A 19,845-nucleotide genomic window follows, 5' to 3' on the forward strand; every position below is an offset into this window, starting at 1 on the left:
CTCTTCTTTACTAATCGTATCTTTATCTGAATTGGCCTACATTCCATGGAGCTGAAGGAAGTTGTTTTATGCTGGTGACTGTACTTTAGGCTAAGATATAAAACTGTAGAAACAAAAGTGGTTTTGGAGATGTCAGTGTCTTTCATGCAAGGTTGGTCAAAATATATTGATGGAAGTTTACCGTACAGAAAACTGAAACGAATTTATACAGGAAAATTAGACTAGCAGTAATATTTTTCTGAGAAAAATGCCAATATTTTCGTTATGTCTCAATAATGTCCTACTATTTTACTCATACAGGATATTGACTTAATTTAATATCAACAAGTAGCATGCCCCATCATTGTTATTAGATGAATTTTACAGAATTTAGGTCCTATAAAAATGTCAATATTCTTCCAAATGTGATTGGAAACAACTGTTATCTAAGCTGCAGTCCACTTGCAATCTGAAAAAAAGTTTGAAATGTCAGCATTTGCAGGGGGAGTTTCTGGTTTCCTCTTATCTAAGTTTTTAAACTGACAGTAGGAACAAATTGTAGGCCTGTGATTTGATGCTGTCTCCTCCCTCTCTCCATTATTTTCTTTCTATATAACAGAATCTTCACAAAACTTTTTCTGTCATAGGTGAGGTATGAAAACTGGGGCTTTGGAGAACCCAATAATTATCAAGGAATTGAACTTTGTGCAGAGATCAGTGGTGATTCCAGCATGCTTTGGAATGACAGGCACTGTGATTATCTATATGGATGGATTTGCCAGATAAGAAAAGGTATCGCTTACTCCTGTGTATTAGTATAATAAGAAAAGATTCTTAGTTTATTTTTTCCTTAACTTTAAGAAATAAAAAATTTCAAAAACCTGTTTATCAGAATGGTTCCCTGTGAAATATGAAATATCAAAGTGGTATAAGGATTTCCATGTCTTCAATGCATTTAAAGATACAGAGCCTTTGGTGCCCTGCTGGGATTTCTCACTGTTCTTTCTCTCTGATTTCAGAAGGGGAAATGTGATACTTGAAAAATAGGAAATGTTACTTTGAATATTCACATTCACTTTTGACTTTTCATTTAGAGAACTTCATGCCTTCTCCAACAAATCCTATTTTGGAATTTTTTTTCTGAGTTGAGTTTCAAGTTATTAGAAAATAGTTTGCAAATCAGTTCACATACTTGAATTTTTATGTGTGAAAACTCCCTCCTTTACTTGGCTCAGGTACAATTGTCACCTAACTGAATCTGTAATTGCAAGATGGAGCCTGGTTTCGAGATGATACTTTATTTTGCTTTGACTGGGTTTTATATTCATATGTTGGTTTCCTGCTAAATTCTCTTGAGATCTGAGTTAGGATGCTTTTTATTTTCTGAAGACATCAAGACAAAATTTATAATTTAGGGAACTCTTGAGTTCCAGAAGCAGTGCATCTACCTAAGTTTGAGTATTTTAGAACGCGCTCATTTAAACATTTTACCACATTCTTATACTGGGAGGGAGGGGAGCCAAATAAAAATGCTGCATTAGATTATTGTCAATAAAGTACCCAGCTCTGCTTTATATTAGTAAAAGAATTTTTTAGGCAGAGGATTTTTTATTAAATGCCAGTATCTGTGAAATTAAATATATTTTAGCACAAAATAAATTGGTAAACCTATAAAGACAGAGATCTCCTGTATTAGAAATTGTTTTCTTGAGGTGCTAATGATGCCATCCAGGATGCCATCTCCATGATGCCATAGCGAAAACAAACATGGGAGTTCTTTAGCCTGAAGTCTTCTTTTCAGAAAGGAGCAGTTAATTTCTTGGGATCTTTTCCAATGAGATTTTATCTAGGGAAATTTTTAAGATCCAGATAGAAGTTCTTCTGAACCAGAGACAGACGGAAAAAAACTCACTCTGTAGTAGCTAGGGCACCATGGAAGAAGATAACCCAGCCTGCATTCCTGCTGCCTCTGGTTTAAGCCAGAATTCATGTATATGTGACCTGGGGAAAGGAGGGAGAGGGACATACAGAACTGTCTTAATAGAGTTAATGCTTTGGGACATAAGGTTTTCTGCATCCAGTGAATACCAAAAATAATTACTTAATTCAGGTAAATTTCAAGGTATTTTATAATACCTTGCACATTAGGAATAGCTCATATTTAGAGCCTCAGGGAACAAGAATATGTATTTAAAATTGAATAGTGTACCAAAAATAAGAGATTTAAGCTATTTAGTTCCTTCTAGTTTTTGGTGTTAGATCCATTACTAACCGTAAAATTTAATGTCAATAGAAAAACATGCCTATCAATCATAGTAAATATTTTCTCTTACAGCAGAAAGTGTACAATCATAATAAATATTTTTTTTCTTACAGGTGCAAGTATAAAACCTGAACCAACAGAATCTCCTGCACCCAGTAAGTGTTATTGCTATTACTATTTGTGTGTGTGTAAGTCTAAAAGCATTTTTAAAATTTTACTAATAAGAATGTCTTGTATCTCAGGAACAATATAGTTAGCTTACCATTTATCTTACAGAATACAAGACTACTGAGGATGGATGGATTATACATGAAGACAAACAATATTATTTCAGCACGGAGAGTGTTCCTATGGAAAAAGGTCGAGAGTTCTGCAAAAGGAACTTTGGAGACCTTGCCGTCATTCAGAGTGAAAGTGAAAGAAAGTTCCTCTGGCGATATGTAAGAAAAATCATTAATAGTATGGAATAAATCATCCAAAACAAGTGAGCATGGGCACAAATCCTTTTCACCCTGGTGTTCTCCCTACAAGTTTTATGATAGTGAAATTACAGTAGCATTAAGCCAGATTAATATGGAGAAAAAACTCAAGTCTTTTTGTAGATTGTTTCATAGCTGAGACAAGGACAATTTTGGTTTGGTATTTTGTATAGAAATAAGCACAGTAAGCATTAAACAGATCATTACCTGTGTTTTCTATTCCGTGTGGCAGTTACACCACATTATATCTATCTGCAACTGGTAATGTGCTAAGGTAAATCTTAATGCTTACTTTTAATTGATCTGTGGCTTCATTTTAGCAAGAAGTATTATACTTGTGAGCTACGATTCTGTAAGGCAGGTGAGTTAACTGATAGTAATGTTTATCAAAAGATAAACTCAAGGTATCTTAAGTGGTGGATCAAAACAGATATTGGCTTACATGCAACACTCAGAACATTGGCTTTTGATCTTGTCAGTGTATCTGGGATGTAGTCTACCTAGCAGCCTCTTTTTGGTCCTCAGGTTTGCCCCTTTGCCTCCTTCTCCTTGTGGGGAAAATATAATTATGTAGGAAGAACAACTTGAGGCATGGATTATGCCATGAGAAAAAGCTTTTAAATGATATTTCCTAGGTGGCTGGGGTTGGTTGCCTGTTTATACTGTCTTGAGGCCAACTTCTTTTAATCAAGAATGTGCTGAAAAGTCAGATTTGAACTACATAAAGCTTTTCCTGAGCTGGCTGAAGAGTGGCAGTGAGATGACACAAGGGCCTATATCAATTTATATCCAAATTGTAAGAAGGCTTGTCCCTTGCAAGAAATTTGTCAGATGATGTCCACTGCAGAAACTGTGCAAGAGGTGCTGATTTCAGTGACTTTCAAGTAAGACTGTGAGAATTGTTGATACAGTGACCACACTTTTGGCCAATGGTGAAGTTTGACTGTGGACTGTCACTTGTGAGCTGCTTTAACTTAAGTGTTGTAGCTAGAGAATATAGTAATTCATATCCTCTGTCAGTCAGATGTATATTACTAATTATTAACATAATAGATTTTGATGATAAAAAGAGGATATTTATACAATTTTAATCTTTACATTCTAGATCTTGAAAAATGGCAAAGAGGATTCATATTTCATTGGGTTACAACTGAGTGTTGACCAACGGACAAGGTAGGCCAACTAAAACCATCAAGCTTGCATTGTGCTTTAAAATAAAGAAATCTACTGAGCAGAGCAAAAATAATGAAGTGCTTGAATGAAATTGTGGCCTGTCAAAGCAAATGAGAATGTTTATCTTCTGAATTCTGTGGGATTTTCATACTTAGTGTTTTTTGATTATGAAGGTTGTAAAAATGTATTGTGTAGTAAATATACTACAATGTGCCATTATATTTAATCCACTTTTTTAAAAATCCCATTTCTGTTGTTAGGCATTCTCACTATACTAATACTACTGTTATTCTATATTTGATTATAGCAGGAAAAAAGCTTGATCTGAATTTTGCCCTCAGCTGTTGTCTGCCTTGTCCATACTCCAATAAAATATAGCTAATATAAGGAATTTTAAAAAAGTATTTCCTGTTGATACTGGTGAAATTTTTTCTTCGTAGAAGAACAATTCCTTTTCAAGTAAATGGAATTTCTCTTTGACACCACTGGAAGCTAGAGTAGATCCATAAATCCTAAAATTTGACTTATTCTTTAACAATATAAAAGCATTAACTTTGTTTTTACAAGTTTACATCAGGTCTATTAGATTTGGAAAGTTCTGCTTTACTGTTTGTTTTAAGATTTTGTAGTCTGTAGGACCAAACAAATTAACTCAATAGGGCATGGATTTTCAAAGGACATAGCTAGTTTTGAGTCTTAATTTAAACATGGTTGTATTCTCAAGTGGTTTAATTCCTTATTAGTTTAGCTCCAGATTATCCAGGAGAAATACTGCATGTTTCCTAAATAGAATTCACCCAAAGCTAGCAGAAAAATTGCACTGCAGATAATGTATTTTGAATTTTTATTCAGGAATTCTAGTTTCCTTTATTCCATGATTTATATTGAAAATATAAATAGATGCCCCAACTCAAAATATATAAGATTTTTGGTAAGTAAAAACATTCTTTTTCCCCTCCTTAACTGTTGGGAACAGACTGTAATAAAGGGAAAAATGCAACCTATTTTCTTTTTGTAGAACAAAGATAGCTGTTGCCATTATATAACTTCAGATTTTCTGCAAGCTTTTCTGAATGTCAGCATGCAGCACCATATTGATTTTTACATGTGATGCTAATTTAGGCCTGGATTCAGTTCAGTCTGGGTCTTGAAGTGCCTAGAGAGATGCCTGGTAGTTCTTCGTTCTCCTTATAGTCCACAGTGACAATGAAGACCCTCCAGAGGATAATTAGGATGTTAGGTGGGCCAGGTCACCTTCTGAAAATGAGGTGTGTCTGCCATTCCATTGTGTTTGCAGGGACCCTAAGATGAATATACTCTTAAGTGAAGTACCTTGTGTATGTGCCTGAAGGGTGAACCTGGGCACCTCTGTCACTTGCAGTCCAATAGGAATATGTCTCCTAATAAGTGTTTGGTTGCCTGGTTATGATTTTGTTCTTTACTGTTTAATCTACATGGATGTACAACTTTTTCGATGTTTGTATTTTACCTTATGGTAAGGCACATTGTCACAGGAATTTCTTTGTAAGTGGTTTGTCATACCCTTTTCCTCTGCATGGGGGAAAGATCAAGCATTTTACCAGTGTTAAATAAAATCTTTTATCTCTGTGATAGGCACAGGGAATGTATGTCTTGGGGGAAATGGTGAGCATCTGTGCGCTCTCATGCTGAAATGATGTCTGGCTTTCATGTTGGCTTGAATGATTATTTTGAGTATTGTCCTATCAGTTGCAAAAGTGTCAGCATATTGCTTAAATGCAGAGTAAACACAACTTCGACACATACCCTATGTCTTTGCGCAGAGAGTAAGTTTAGTGCAATTAGCAAAGAGGCAAACTGGTCAAAAAACCTTGTACACCTTAAACCATGAACGGCTATATTAAACATATTGCAAAATTACTTTTTGTAACATGGAAGCAATTCTATTTGTATGTTAAAGAAGTGTTTTGTTGGATTGTTTTTCTTAAGCTGGATGGATGGCACTCCAGTGAATTATTTGGCATGGGCACCACATGAACCTAACTTTGCAAATAATGATGAAAACTGTGTAGTTATGTATAAGAATTTAGGTGAGTTTTGTATGTTTGTTCCTGAATTTCATTATTTGTGTGTTTGTGTCACAATATTTTTTTTCTTCTGAGGCACCCCTTCCCCTCTTTTATTTGTTCTTTTGCACAATTTTGTTGTGCAAAAAAGTTGCTTCCTTTTAGAAGGAGACCGTAGTATTATATTCAGGACTTAATAGTTTTGTGCTCTTGTGTTTACCTTAACCTTCCCCCTAGCATGGGAAAGCTCTGATCAGGTCTGTGGTTGTGTTTGCTATACAACTGCTTTATATTTTTTATTAAAATTGGCCTAATGTGCCACTATAAATTTGGTATTTCTAGTACCTGGTTCTACACTGCTTTTAACATTCTGTAATTACAGTGTGTATAAAGTGACATATTTATCCTAGATGCTGATATAGAATGATAATAAACTGACAGACTCTGAGGATTTGATCTTATCGTTCAACTAAAAGCACTTTCTGTAAGAAAGAGTGAAATTGATTTCCATGTAAGCAGCTCTGGATGTGGTGTCATGCAGTTCCCCATTTATCTTACATTCAGGATTTTGGAATGATATAAACTGTGGTTATCCAAATCCCTACATATGTGAAAGGCACAACAGTTCCATTAATTCAACTGTTCCTCCAACAACATTTTCAACTCCAAGAGGATGTCATCCAACTTGGCTTTCCTTTCATAATAAGGTACCATAACAAATACAGTGCATGTTGGATGTTTGGCAAAGCATTAAATAGAAAACAAGGGAATTATTTAGTAACATTGTTTCTTATTAAAGTAAAATATTATTTTTTTTTGCAGAGAGCTGGTTGATGCCTGCATGCTTTTCTTTGTTTGCCCATCCACTGTTTTGCAGTAAAGGTGCTTTTTTGATGCTTCTAATGAAGTGGCAGATGAGCATATTCAGTTGCAGTTGGCAAAAGTCATTCTGTAGTCATCTCTTCAAACCTTTTGATATGCATTTCCTAAAGAGTTTAGACAGAGTTCCTGAAGTATTGATGCTTTGATCTTGATGTTTTTTAACAAAACCATAATGCTTTTTCAGTACTGAATACATTTTGTCTTCCTTAACTTTACTAATGTGGTATGCTTTGTAGAGTCAAATAAACAAACAGGCAGACTAATATCAGTCATGTATAACTTACCACTGTTAGCTGACTGTCTAGAAAAAGTCAGGTTTTGCTTATTTTCTAGGGATTTTGGATCAAATCTAGTATGTGTCTTGTTGAACAAAACACTTTCTTGAGACCTTCAATTTCATATAGAACAAGGACTAGCACAAAAACCTCATTTTAAGCTGAATGTGGTTGTTTCAGATAAATGCATTATTTTACTGCCTTTTCTCCATCCTGCTTTGCTTAAAGCAGTGGTTTTCAATCTGTGAGGGATATTGGAGTAAAGATAATATATAGAGAATTTGTTCATGTTTTAGTGTTACAAAATATTTGGATCTACAGAAGATGAACGTGTCACTTGGCATGCTGCACGAACAGCTTGCATGAATTTAGGAGGAAACCTGGCCACTATCGCTAATGAACAAGTGCAAGGTACTGTGTATAGTTTTGTAGCAACTAGATGAGATGACATTTAGTCTTTACAGGATGGCTGTTGTATTTGTGTGAATATGGACAGGATTTGAATAATGACTGCACATCTGATTTTTGTTCCAAAACATACAATTTTTTGAAATTTACAATGAAGTCTTCACCTGAATCTACCAAATTTTAATGTTGGCTTAGATATATATATACATATATATTGTCCTGGCAGCCAAAGTAGTGCTTTTTCTGCTTACACATGATGCCAGCTGGACCCAGCAAGTTCAATTCCAAATGATGTCGTTTCACTAGGTGGCATTAACTCACTGCATGGCTTTCCTATTAACTCAAGCAGAACACCTTTAGGATCAGAACTTGCTGTCTCTGGGCAGCTTGGGGCAGAGGTTTGACTGCTTATATACCTACCCACAACTCACCACATAGGTGTACCATTCTTTTCACTAGAGGAGCTTATTTTAATGAACCTAAGAGCTGCATCCCTGACTGGGGAGATGAGCAGAGGGAAATTACCTCATGCTTGAATAAACATGGCACACATTCAAATTAAAAATTGGGGAAAATTTTGATAGATGTTAGTAACACCGTCTTTTTAGAAATATTGTTTTATACCACAGTGATGAGAAACAGATGTTGCACAACACATACTGTTTGTGAACTCAAAAGAGCATACTGAAAAATCAACCATTCTAAAACAAGTCTGTGTTGTAGTCTGAGCAATTAAACAGTTTAAATTTAGACTGCTGACATGAACTTAGTACTACTTATGTTTTCCACATGTGAAGAGATGGAGACTCAAAGTTTCACTTTTCAAACATAGTTAAATTCTTATCCAACATAATTTCTGCAGTACAGATTTCAGGTGGTTCATGCACAGGGCTTGAATTCTAGGTAAAAGAGAAATGAGCAATAAGGCTATTAGTACAAAACTGTTGTTATTGCTGGCAGTGTAGGCATAAAGGCTTGAGTTCCTGTTACAGTTTCTGGCAGAACAGCAATGCTAACATTTGGCAAAGAAATCTACAGGTTTCATTTCTGGAAGTGTAAGTTGCGTTCATTTTAAAAGACTAAAGAAAGGTGAACGGTTGATAGACCAGACAGAAATTTATCTATTGTTTGCAGAGAAAAGTAAGCTCATAACAATGACTGTAGCAGTTGGCAAAAGCCATGATATGTTCATTTTATCACAGCATTTGATGTATTGTGGATTAGCGGGTTGATGAATGCCAGCTGACCTAGCCTGCTCTATTTGTGAGCTAGCCACGCTAGCTAAGACACACAGGTACCTTCCTGGACTGCACAAAGCTGTGGTAATTGATTTGCTTGTGATGAATAGTTCTGTTGAGACTCATTTTAAGCACGTCGCTTGTGCATTCTGCTCCCTGCTAAGACAGTGCAGGCTATAGCCCAGGTGTTCCAGGGAGAGAAGAAACACTCTCACAGTTCTTTAACAGCACTACTTGTGCAGATGCACATCGTAGGTGCTCAATGGTGCTGTCTGTATGATGCCATTGGGGGGTAACCACTCTGGTGGGATTATCAAAAATGTATATGATCTACATGGCTGTATATTTCTAAGTCAATTGTGAGACTAGGATTCAAAAATGTCTTGAGACGTTATAAAAAGCATTTCTGTCATGCTTTTGGGATTCACTCCAGTACCAGGTTAGATACTTAGCTGAAGTATTTTGCCCAAAGCCACAGTTATTTATCTGGTTCCCGGTTCATTAAACTCAAAAGTCACCTTCTTTTCATCTTACCTGCTTGTGTTGTCAGAATGAAGTGTTCTGTATTTCAGAAAAAATATTTAATATCACCAATCTCAGTGAGGCCAGACATTTCAATTGTCCTTCATTAAAAGTATTTCTCTTTTTCTTTGCCTTTTTTTACTCTAGCTTTCCTCACCTTCCATATGAAAGATTTTGTTACTGATACATGGATTGGATTAAATGATATAAATCATGAACTGAGGTTCCTGTGGACAGATGGATCAGGAGTTTACTTTACAAACTGGGCCAAAGGCTTCCCGTCAGGACATATGGATTTATACTCATATGATGGTCAGGTAAGTAGCAATCACAAATTGTTCACTGAAATTTGATTTTAGATTGCATTCACGCATTGTTGGGATTTGAGACATGTTACTGCTTGACTTACTACTTTCATACTTTTATACATGTCAGATATAAATCCAAATAAAGTAGAATGGTTTTGAGCCCTTGGGAAGTTGCTGTATTAGCTGGTGACAGGATCTGTGGAGTGCTCATACAAAGGCTGGTTTCAGATTTCAGTTCTCTGTGTCCGTGAAGGCTATGTTGCTTCTGTGTTCACCTCGTGTTCTCTCATAGGCTCTGGTAAAGAGGACACTGGGATTCCTGCCTCATGGCATTTGCCCGAAAAGCACACTGAATGAGCACATCCTCCTAGTCCTCTGACCGCAGTTGTGCCTGAACTTAGCAGGTTTCTCAGTTGGCATGTAGCTTGCAAGGGGCACTTAGAAACATTCCCCTCAAACAGGGGAATGCTGTTTGAGCATTCTTCTTACATAGAAGCAAATTCTGTCACATTTGTGGAAAGGACATGCTTCTATAAAAAGACAGCCATTCAGTTTTTAAAAAAAAAAAAAAAGAAAATCACTTCCCCTATTTCTCTGTCATACAAACTGATCTGATAGGTCATAGAGTTCCTCTCTCTGATCTTATGTGTTTAGATTGTTCTGTGCTATGGAACTACAGCACATTATAGTACTAGCTCTGTTTCTCTTGAATGCCATTTTTAATGTAGAAATCTTATTTTTATGTATAAAGTCCTTTTTCCTGTTTTTGAAAGTAGCACCTCTGAGCTTCTTATCTCTAATGGAGGGAGAAAATTTGGGAGAATTTGGAGTTCAAAAGAGAAAGCATCTTTAAAATGTTACTTCTGGGAGGAAGAATATATATTTTTCTCCTTTTATGAAAAGTAGTAGGATTTCTATGAAGCCTTCTGTGAAAACTTACAAAATCCCTATTTTGTAAATTTCAGATTTATTTTTAAGTTTACTTGACCTTAGCAAAAAATAAGTTATCATAGTTAATACAAAATACTATGCAACTGTTCAGTTTGAAAGGTTTAAATCTTAATGCATTTCACTCACAAATGAAGTGTTTCTCTGTGCATCTCCTCCTGGACAGCAAAACCAAAGAAGTAAATAGAATAAAATAAATACGGATGCTTCATTGCACAAAACCATTTGTACACATGCAGTCTTTTGCATTCATCACTGTTTGTTTGATATGTGCTAACATAGGTTCTAGCTATTGTGTCCATGTCAGAGAAGTTGAAATGTCACTGTAAGGGTGGTACTGACAGATCAATGGTTGCCTTTGGGCAGGAGCAGTTCTAATTTTGCTGTGTGTACTATTACAGCTTGCAACAATAAATTTGAAGAGATTGATATGTCAGAAATGTTGCATTGCCCATTGAGGGTCCATGTTTTTTTCTGGGGCAAAGTTAACCAGTCTTTTCTACAACAGTTGATTTCACTTCTCTTTAAATTGTCTGTGGCTTTCCTTCTCTCCACGCTGTATGCCTGGAGATATAAGAATACCAGAATTTCTCTGGTCTGCTTATCCACTCCAGTGTTGCACAAGAGAGAGCAACATTAAGAAATTTGTGAAGTTCAACAGGAACAGAACCTCCACATCATAAAACTTATGCTGTTAAATGTTACAAGAATACGAGAGTAAAACTACAGCGTTACTTGTGTCTGAAGATGTAAAAGAGGGACGAAAGTTTCGTATTTGCTTTTTCTAGCTATTTGTAACCGATTTTATATCTTTTTTCCTCGAGGCTGATTGTGTTGTCATGAGAAACAATCCTGTTAAGGAAGCAGGGAAGTGGGCTGATGAGAGTTGTGATAACAACAGAGGATATATATGCCAAATTAATGCAGGTACTTGTCTTTTCAGTTAAAACACAAATCAAACCTTATGGTTTTTCAGGGAATTGCTTGGGTGTGTGGATTTCAACATCATTTCACTTCCAATAAAGATACATCCACAAATTGTTTTTCAGGCAGGAACACAAGGGTCATATGTGTCAGAGGTCCAGTTAGAGTCACTACTCTCAGCTGACCCTTCCCAGTAACTGCCATGTTGCTACCTTCCTGACCTGGAATTTGTATCTGCATCTTTGTGTTTAGTATGACCCTTGACGTGATATTTGTTCCATGATTTTGTCTGTCATTTTCTGAACACATTGGCTTTCAAAACATGTTCTGGAATATACTGGCTTGTACATGTAGCATGAACTGTCTGGACTGTGACTGTAACTCACCCACACCGAAACTGAGCTAATTCACCTCTAAAAAGGAAATCAAAAAGCATTGAAAACCTGGATTTAAATATCTGATTGATTTTTAAGGACGGGTCTGTTCTGGAGTTTTCCTTTTCTCTGGCAAAAAAAGTCCCTGGAAAACAACACAGTCTCTGCAAAGCATTTCTTCTGATGAAAAAAAAAATTGTTAAAGAAATTGTGACCTAATCTAATCCTAATTCATTTGAGTAATACTATTCTGAAGGATTATACAGAATGCTCCTTTACTCCTTGTCAGAGATTCCCTTAAGCAGCTCTTTTCCTTTCTATAGCTTTTTAATTTATTTTACTACTGATGCTGGCTTAAAGAATAGCGCATCTACCCCATGCTGATCAAAAGTCAGAGAATATGAAATCAAGAAAAAAGGCTTTTTGTTTAATTCTATTTGCAACCACAGTGAAATCATAATCCCCTTTTGAACAAGTATATGAGTCTTTTTTCATGCTTTATTTTACAGATGCTGAGTTTCTGCCTTCTACAAGTTCATCCCCATCCAGCATTATCCGTTATGGTAACAGCAGTTATTTGTTCATCCATACCAAAATGAAATGGGAGGATGCACGAAAAAACTGCAAACGTGATCAATTTGACCTTTCCAGCATCTTAGACCCCTACAGTCATTCGTTCTTGTGGCTAAAGATATTAAAGTATGGGGTGCCTATGTGGATTGGTCTTAACAGCAATGTGGTAAGAACATTAAAGGAATTGAACATGATGCTGCTTCTCTTGTGGACAAATCAGGAACTGAAAAGTCTTATTATCTTTCTTTACTTTAGCTTATTAGTTTATATCTTGGTCCTAAATACTTTTATGTGCTGTCAGATTTACAGGTAGGAATCCATCCTCTTCCATTACTCTGATTAAATTGTATCTTACACATGTTTTTCACACTTTTTCTGTGATATTACGCTCTGTGCACTTCCAAACAAGACATTTTAGTCTAGCATTTTGAAATATCTCTTTGTATATATGGTGTATTTGAGATAAAATCCACATATCTTAAGATGTACAGTAGAAAGCATTTATCCTAAATAACGATATCTAATTTTCAGAAATAGAATAAGGCGCTGTTGCTATGACTCTTTCAACATTTTTGAGGATAGTTAGCTAAATAATTAATTGGTTTACCTAATTTAATTTTATTTGTCTCCCCTCTCCCAGTTCTTTGATATTTTGATACTTTCTGGATGTTAAAATACACCACCCTTTCTTCTTGGCACAGACACTTGTCCCACATTCACTCCATTTGGCTGAGCGCATGAAAGAAATACAAATGAGTGAACATAACACACCACTTCCTAAAAAACAAAAGATTCTCCTAACCTAATCAACAGGATGATTCACTGAGTTCACCTGCTTTGGAGGGAAATGATTACATTTTTAAATATATTTTAGGTTAAAATAATCTACATTTCTTGAAATTTGGGGGGAAACAGATAGTGCAAAAATTAATCATCAGACTTTCACTCCTACAAATTATTTTAAATGAAATTTTTATAAGTCCCAAATTAACAGTTTTCTTAAATTCAAAATTAATTCAATGTCACTTACTCTGCATTTCCTTTTGCTGAAAAGCATTTGTTGCACTGCTGTATTTCTCAATGAATAGCTGCTTGTCACAACATAAATTTAAAAGTTTGAGCCATTTGTATTTGTTACTGATTTCTAAAAAAAAACTTTTAGCACAAGGTGCTGCTTAGACAGACATTTGACTGATGAAGGAATGGTTAATGCTTAGAATTTAATCATTCCTGTTGATTTGCTTTGTTCTTAGACTGATGGGCGTTATGAATGGATTGATAACTGGAGAATGAAGTATACTAAATGGGCTGAAGGGGAGCCAAAGCAGAAAATAGGCTGTGTCTATCTAGACATTGCTGGAGCCTGGAAGACAGGATCCTGCAATGAAAGTTATTTCTCTGTTTGCAAAAAAACTGATGGTAAGAACTTGAATCTAACCATTGTAATTACAATGATTATCTCTTTAGAGTTCATTGTGCTGGGTGGTCTGCTGATATATACTTAGATGGTTTTTTTTATTTCAAGAGCTAAATAGATGAAATGGTTAATATTTACTTGGGTTGATGGGGCTGCTTTAAAATGGGGGCCAACACATATTAAAAAAGAGCTAGTGTGACTGTGAATAGCCATCACTTTACATTAATAATGTTAGATATATTTTGCAAAGCTGAGACTCACGTTACTCTGCTATTTATTCTGATACTGAGTAAGCATGCAAGACCAAAAACCTCAAAAATCGAAAGGTAATGTTAGGTAGTAGTCACATGGGTACAGTGTTGAAGGGGAAAGAGCTGAATGACCAAGCCATAAGGTGTCACAAGGAATGTTTACTTATAACAGCTTTGCAGGTTTTCCTTTTATAACTGAATAACAAACTACAGGTGGTATAGAAATGTTTAAGGATACTTCTTCAGGCTGCCTTCTCCTATGTTTTTGTCCTGAAACTCTTGTTACTATCATCTGATAATGCCTTCTGCATTCCATGGTATTAGGTCACAACCCGTATGACCAAGTTCATATGGGCCCTAATTCAGCAAAGCAGTCAGGTGTGAAAATACATTTGTGAGTAAAGAGTTGAGCTGAACTTAAGAATGTGTTAAAAGATAAAAGTATGCTTGGATTCTTTGCTAAATTAGATTTCTTGAGACTACAGTTGCAGTACTTTTTGTTCATAGATTTAGGACTTTTTCCCATTATTGTGTTGTAGTAAGCAGTATAGGCTACCAAGATGTGAGTGAGTTTTCTAACATTCAATTAGAATAATCTATTCATGATAAAAGAATGTATAAGAAGCTGTTTCTTTAAATTTTGTGCTTTCTTTTTTTAAAATTTTTTTTAAATAGTTCAAGCTCCCACTGAGCCCCCTCAGCTTCCAGGAAAGTGCCCTGAATCAGAAGGACACAAGTCTTGGATCCCTTTCCGAGGTCATTGCTACTACATTGAATCTTCATCTACAAGAAACTGGGCCCAGGCATCTTTAGAATGTCTTCGACTAGGTAAGTATCTTCCTTAATCAAAAGGCACATCTTTCTGACTTGTTTTTCCTCTCTGTGGAAAGCTGAACATGTGCTATGTATTTTTGTGATTTCAAGAATAGTCCAAGTGTTGGACAAGACAGTTGTATCCAATTATTGCCTTAATTTGGAAGGAGGTGGAAGATAGCTGCCTACCAGTGGCACACACTGTTTTTCATGTGTGTGGGACCAGGCATTAGAGGAGCTGTGTGGCCTGGAGTGGAGATCATAAAAGTGGAAACTTTGTCCTTTGACCCTGCTAGGAGGTAGTCAGCCTCACCCACAGCAGTCACTAAATCTTATTTTAATGGCATTTTATATCTTTTGTATTCGTGATCTAATTTGCCCCTTGATTATTGCAGTTTTATGCCACTGGAATGAAAGTTACAGTTCTCCAGGCTGGATAATATATTAGTAAACTAGGGTTGCTGTGTTGTTTCATTCTTACAACTTCCTTCTCTGGGAAAGTGATGTAAGATTCATTATGCCAGCCTTCATATGTCTATAGCATTGGTGTGTATAGCATTGGTGGCAATGTGGCTTAGGTGTCTAACCTCCCATTAGAGTATGCAAAATCTTGTTCATGCTGTCAGTGGAACTGAATATAGATTTATCTTGACTGGAAGTATATATTGACATTTGGTCAGGTGAATTGTGCCCTAAACTTCACTGACTGGGTTGATTAGGTCTCCACTGATAATAAACCTACCAGTGAAACCCATGTCAAATATAGCACCTAGAGCTGGGTAAGAAGAATCTCACTCTTTCTGCTGGTACTCACGTTCATTCTTGGGTTCTCGTGAACTAGTATCTTGCCAGCTCTAGTTTGAGAAACTAGTATTTTTGAGGGAAGTTTCAAATTTTGGTGTATGTTTTTTAAATCTTACTATATTCTCCACATCAACATTTGCATAACATTTGGGTTAAGATACTTGATAATATACTTTTAAATATAGAAAAGTCTCCATAATCCAACACTCTTGCTGTAGCTCAGTCTTTAAGACTATGACAATTGTTACAGTGTGACCCATTTCCATAGTCTTCTGAGTTCTTTTGTTGACATGACAGATGCTCAGTCTTTGAAAGCTGCAATGTATGTTCTTAGTTATGCATAGTCAAAAGGACCTTGACAGCTGTTCACATAACAGCTGTTATCTGTTATCTGCAGTTCTCTGCTTTAAGTGGAATGATTATAATTTTGAATAAGCTTGTGTGAGAAGTTAAATAATATTTTTTTTCTTTGGAGGACTGAGTTTCTGAAACAGACATTCAGTAAGAAGAGTAGGGCAAATAAATGAAAGAGTTTTAAGGTGAAGTTTCAGCGGAATTGAATGATGATATTGCATGTGATAGCAGGTGCCTCCGCTCACTGACACAGGTTGTCCACAGCTGTCCCACATCTTTGTTGTTGGAATCTGCAGTTACATCAGAATTGCCTTTTTCTGTTGAACTAAGATTCCTTAGAAAAAGGCACTGACCATTTGTTTCAGCGTGTGTGGCAAAAGACTGGAATTATGTGGAATTTAAAATTTGAATGCTAGTATACTTAAGACTTCACATCACTGACATCCCCTTCCCTTCAATGCTACCCTTAATCTTTCATGGTAATTGTTAGGGCAGGCTGAATCCAGCAGCCCAGCAGAGGCAATGGCTCTATGCTCCCAAGTCCAACCAATGACAAGGCTGAGAATGTGTTCCCTGTAGGCACACACACACATATACAACACATCTATACATATATTCATGGCTGGCCACACAGATCAGCACAGACAGACACACAGAGCACTCACATGAACATAACCTACACCGACATCCTTATTGTATTCCCCTCTCCAGTTGATCAGGATGAAGGTCTGTTAGTGGGAATATATACAGAAATACAATGTGGATCCCTTCAGCAGCTGGGCTCAGACACTCAGTTTGCCCAGTAGCTGGCCCATGGATCTCAGTGTCCTCAGTTGCTGGGACCTGGAAATATGAGCCCCCACAGCCACCAGCCTGGTTCCTGTTGCTGGTACAGACCCTGTCCCCGCCACACACACACACCGGTCCCTCTAGTAGTCAATCTCCCATGGTCTCGCCTGTAGAGACACACAGGGGCACACACACACATACAGAGCTAGCTGGAACTCCCCTGGTCCCCCAGTAGCCATTCCCTCCTTGATCTCATCCTTAGAGATGCGCGCACGATCCCTTATGGTCCCTCCATCAGCTGTCTGGGACTCCCCTGCTCCCTCCGATAGCCAGCTCAGCTTGTGGTCTCACCCTTGGTGATGCACACGCACACCTGGCTCACCTACTTGCTGGCTAGGCTGACTTGATATTCCCTAGTGATCACACACTCACTTGTGTACCTGCACTTGCTCCTGTTGCCGGCACCACGGACACAAGGGTCTCTGACTCATGGTCCCACTACAGTTGCTGGTACTTAGACCCCCATGCACACACATGCATAGAGTGAAGCAGCTTTCACCCATGAAACTAGTTAGAAATAGAGTAATAAGAAGATAGGACTGTCTGCCCAGATCAGGCACAAGGCATGGCCAGACACCATACTGACCAGCAAACTGTTTACACATAACCAGTCTTTTTATCCCCTTATCCCTCTATTTTCCCATGCTTGTTCCTCCCAAAGCATCTAGGTCCATCCCTTTCCCTGCCTTTGGTTCCTCCCCTGAACATCTCATAAGTCGTCTTGTGCAATCTTGAAATGCTCTTCTGGATCCCATCATGTCTCCCATACCCCTAGGTAACTCCCCTCAGTCTGAAAGGTACTCTGTCATTGTCTTGATGGGTTTAACAACTGGACACTAGCACTGAGGCTGTCCTGTGACAGCCCTAGGAGGGGCCTGAGCAGGATGTCCCATCCCGAGTCTGTAATTTGGGTTCTTCCCCTGCCATTGTGCCTCTTTGCTCCTCTGGGCTTGTGGAGATTGGCTTTTGATGGGTTGATGGCTCCTGTGATGAGCCTGGGAGTAGCCAGGGAAGGGGTCCCCCATATGCCATTGTCTCTCTGTGCTCCCTTGTGGATGTGCAGTGAAGCTTTTTATCATACAACCTAACAGTAACCAAACATCTGATACCATTCAGCAAAAGAGGAACAATTAGAAAAACATAAAGACTCTGTTTTCACTACAGTGAAAAAAGAGGAACGTCCCATGATCTCTTATATTCTGCTGTCCCTGCTTGCACTCTGGGTTTTGTTTGCAATTGGACATTTTCCAATTATATCTTACTCATAGTAGAATTCTGAACCATAGCAGAATTTATCAGTAGCTCAGCAGTGATTCAAATGACACTTACGTTTTCATTCTCTGCAACTATGCCTTCCTTACCTGAGAAAAAAATACCTTAAAAAATTCAACAGCCAAATCAAAACAATCAAGTGCCAAACACAGCTATTGCTCCATACCTATCGACTGGATTCCAGCCCCACACTAAAGAGAACTGAAGATGCACTTTCTCCAGTGTTTAATGCCACTCCATACAAAGTCGTGTAGCTCATTCTGTCTGCTGGCTCCATGCTGTGACTTCTTGACTTCGCTAGGGCATCATGCAGACTGAATCATTATGGCAGAATGAATCATTATGGCAGAATGCCTAGTGTTGTATGAGGATGACTAACAGGGTACTACACTAACTGGGCAACAGATGACCAAGATGATCTTTCTTTCTCTGAAGGCTACAAGGAGAATGTAGGAAAATAAACAAGACCTGGTTAAAGAGTTACACTAAGGACTGCGCTTCAGAAAGTCAGCAAAGTCTGTGCTATACATGAGCTATACAAAGGCTCAGAAAACATTTAATCATTAATATGCAAAGTTATATGGTGTACAGGCTGAAGTTATACATACTTTTTACTAAAAGCTTTTAACTTTGTTTAGAGTGTTTTTGGGTTTTTTTAAATAGTAATACATCAATAGAAATTTATGCTCGATACCATATTGGCCTGTTGTATTTTGCCTAGAGTTGTTATTCAGTTATGTTGCTATTTCCCAGCAGATGAGGAAACAAACAGTTTGCAATGTCATGGAAATGATAAGAAATACATCAGCAACAATGCCAGAGTCCTTCGTAAGATATTATGCAAAGTTAGTTTCTGTTTTGAACTTCAAACTCTGGAATTTAGCACAGATAATCAGTGGCAAAAATAAGACTGGCATTTGACAGGACAATGAGAATGCTTTCCACTGTGAAACTTATGTCTCTAAGAGATTTTTTTTTTTCTCTGTGTCTTCCAGGTGCCTCTTTGGTATCGGTTGAAGACTCAGCTGAAGCCAACTTTCTGGCATATACCATTGAACCACTTGAAGGGAAAACATCAACTTTTTGGACAGGAATGTACAGAAATGTGGATGGTAATTTCTTTACTTTTGACGTCTTTTTGTTTGGTGAATAACTGTCACAAGCTGTTTGACATGGGTGTTGAAAATTTCACATTATACTTCTGTAATACATAAAAAGTGAAATTAGAAAAGGTAATATATTACCATCATAGGGGAAGCTGGTCAGTTGTAATCAAGCAATAACCAGTAATATATAATAGAAAGAGTAGGCACAGAAATTTCATCTTAAAGCAAGAAAAGTAATTCACAACAAAGTAAGGCACAAAGGTGCATATAGCAGAGTACAGACAGGACTGTACTGGGAGCTGAGCCAAAGTCAAATTGGTCTTCTCAAATGTGGAGAGGCCCTGGGTTGATATGCTTGTCATTGAGATACTCCAATTTTTGAGCTAGAGAATAATGTGGCTAACATCACCTCTAGTCTTTGGAATCACAATCCTGGAATGACCTGTCACCCATCTTTAGTTACAGCTGGCCCTCAGAACAGCTTCACTTTGAAGCTGGAATTGTTTGTGTCTTTGGAATTGTGTATCACAAGTTTTTCTATTTTCTGCCTCACTGTAAGGGAGGTAAGGTAAGAGACAACAGGCAACA

General features: G+C 37.2%; 1 protein-coding gene across 3 annotated transcripts in view; it reads left to right on the top strand.

Moving 5' to 3' along the window:
• LOC143157115 (macrophage mannose receptor 1-like) overlaps nt 1–19,845 on the top strand; it is a 66,735-nt gene that overhangs the window by 40,054 nt on the left and 6,836 nt on the right. For all 3 annotated transcript variants that reach the window (XM_076331640.1, XM_076331641.1, XM_076331642.1), the window contains exons 15-27: nt 627–771; nt 2,356–2,397; nt 2,519–2,682; nt 3,827–3,894; nt 5,863–5,963; nt 6,504–6,646; nt 7,393–7,507; nt 9,412–9,581; nt 11,345–11,447; nt 12,328–12,557; nt 13,645–13,810; nt 14,735–14,887; nt 19,147–19,263. In XM_076331640.1, coding sequence (XP_076187755.1) covers nt 627–771; nt 2,356–2,397; nt 2,519–2,682; nt 3,827–3,894; nt 5,863–5,963; nt 6,504–6,646; nt 7,393–7,507; nt 9,412–9,581; nt 11,345–11,447; nt 12,328–12,557; nt 13,645–13,810; nt 14,735–14,887; nt 19,147–19,263 — 1,717 coding nt within the window. The remainder of the gene's footprint in view (nt 1–626; nt 772–2,355; nt 2,398–2,518; nt 2,683–3,826; nt 3,895–5,862; nt 5,964–6,503; nt 6,647–7,392; nt 7,508–9,411; nt 9,582–11,344; nt 11,448–12,327; nt 12,558–13,644; nt 13,811–14,734; nt 14,888–19,146; nt 19,264–19,845) is intronic.

The sequence above is a fragment of the Aptenodytes patagonicus genome, chromosome 2, assembly GCF_965638725.1.
Source record: "Aptenodytes patagonicus chromosome 2, bAptPat1.pri.cur, whole genome shotgun sequence".
In the NCBI taxonomy this organism is placed as follows: domain Eukaryota; kingdom Metazoa; phylum Chordata; class Aves; order Sphenisciformes; family Spheniscidae; genus Aptenodytes; species Aptenodytes patagonicus.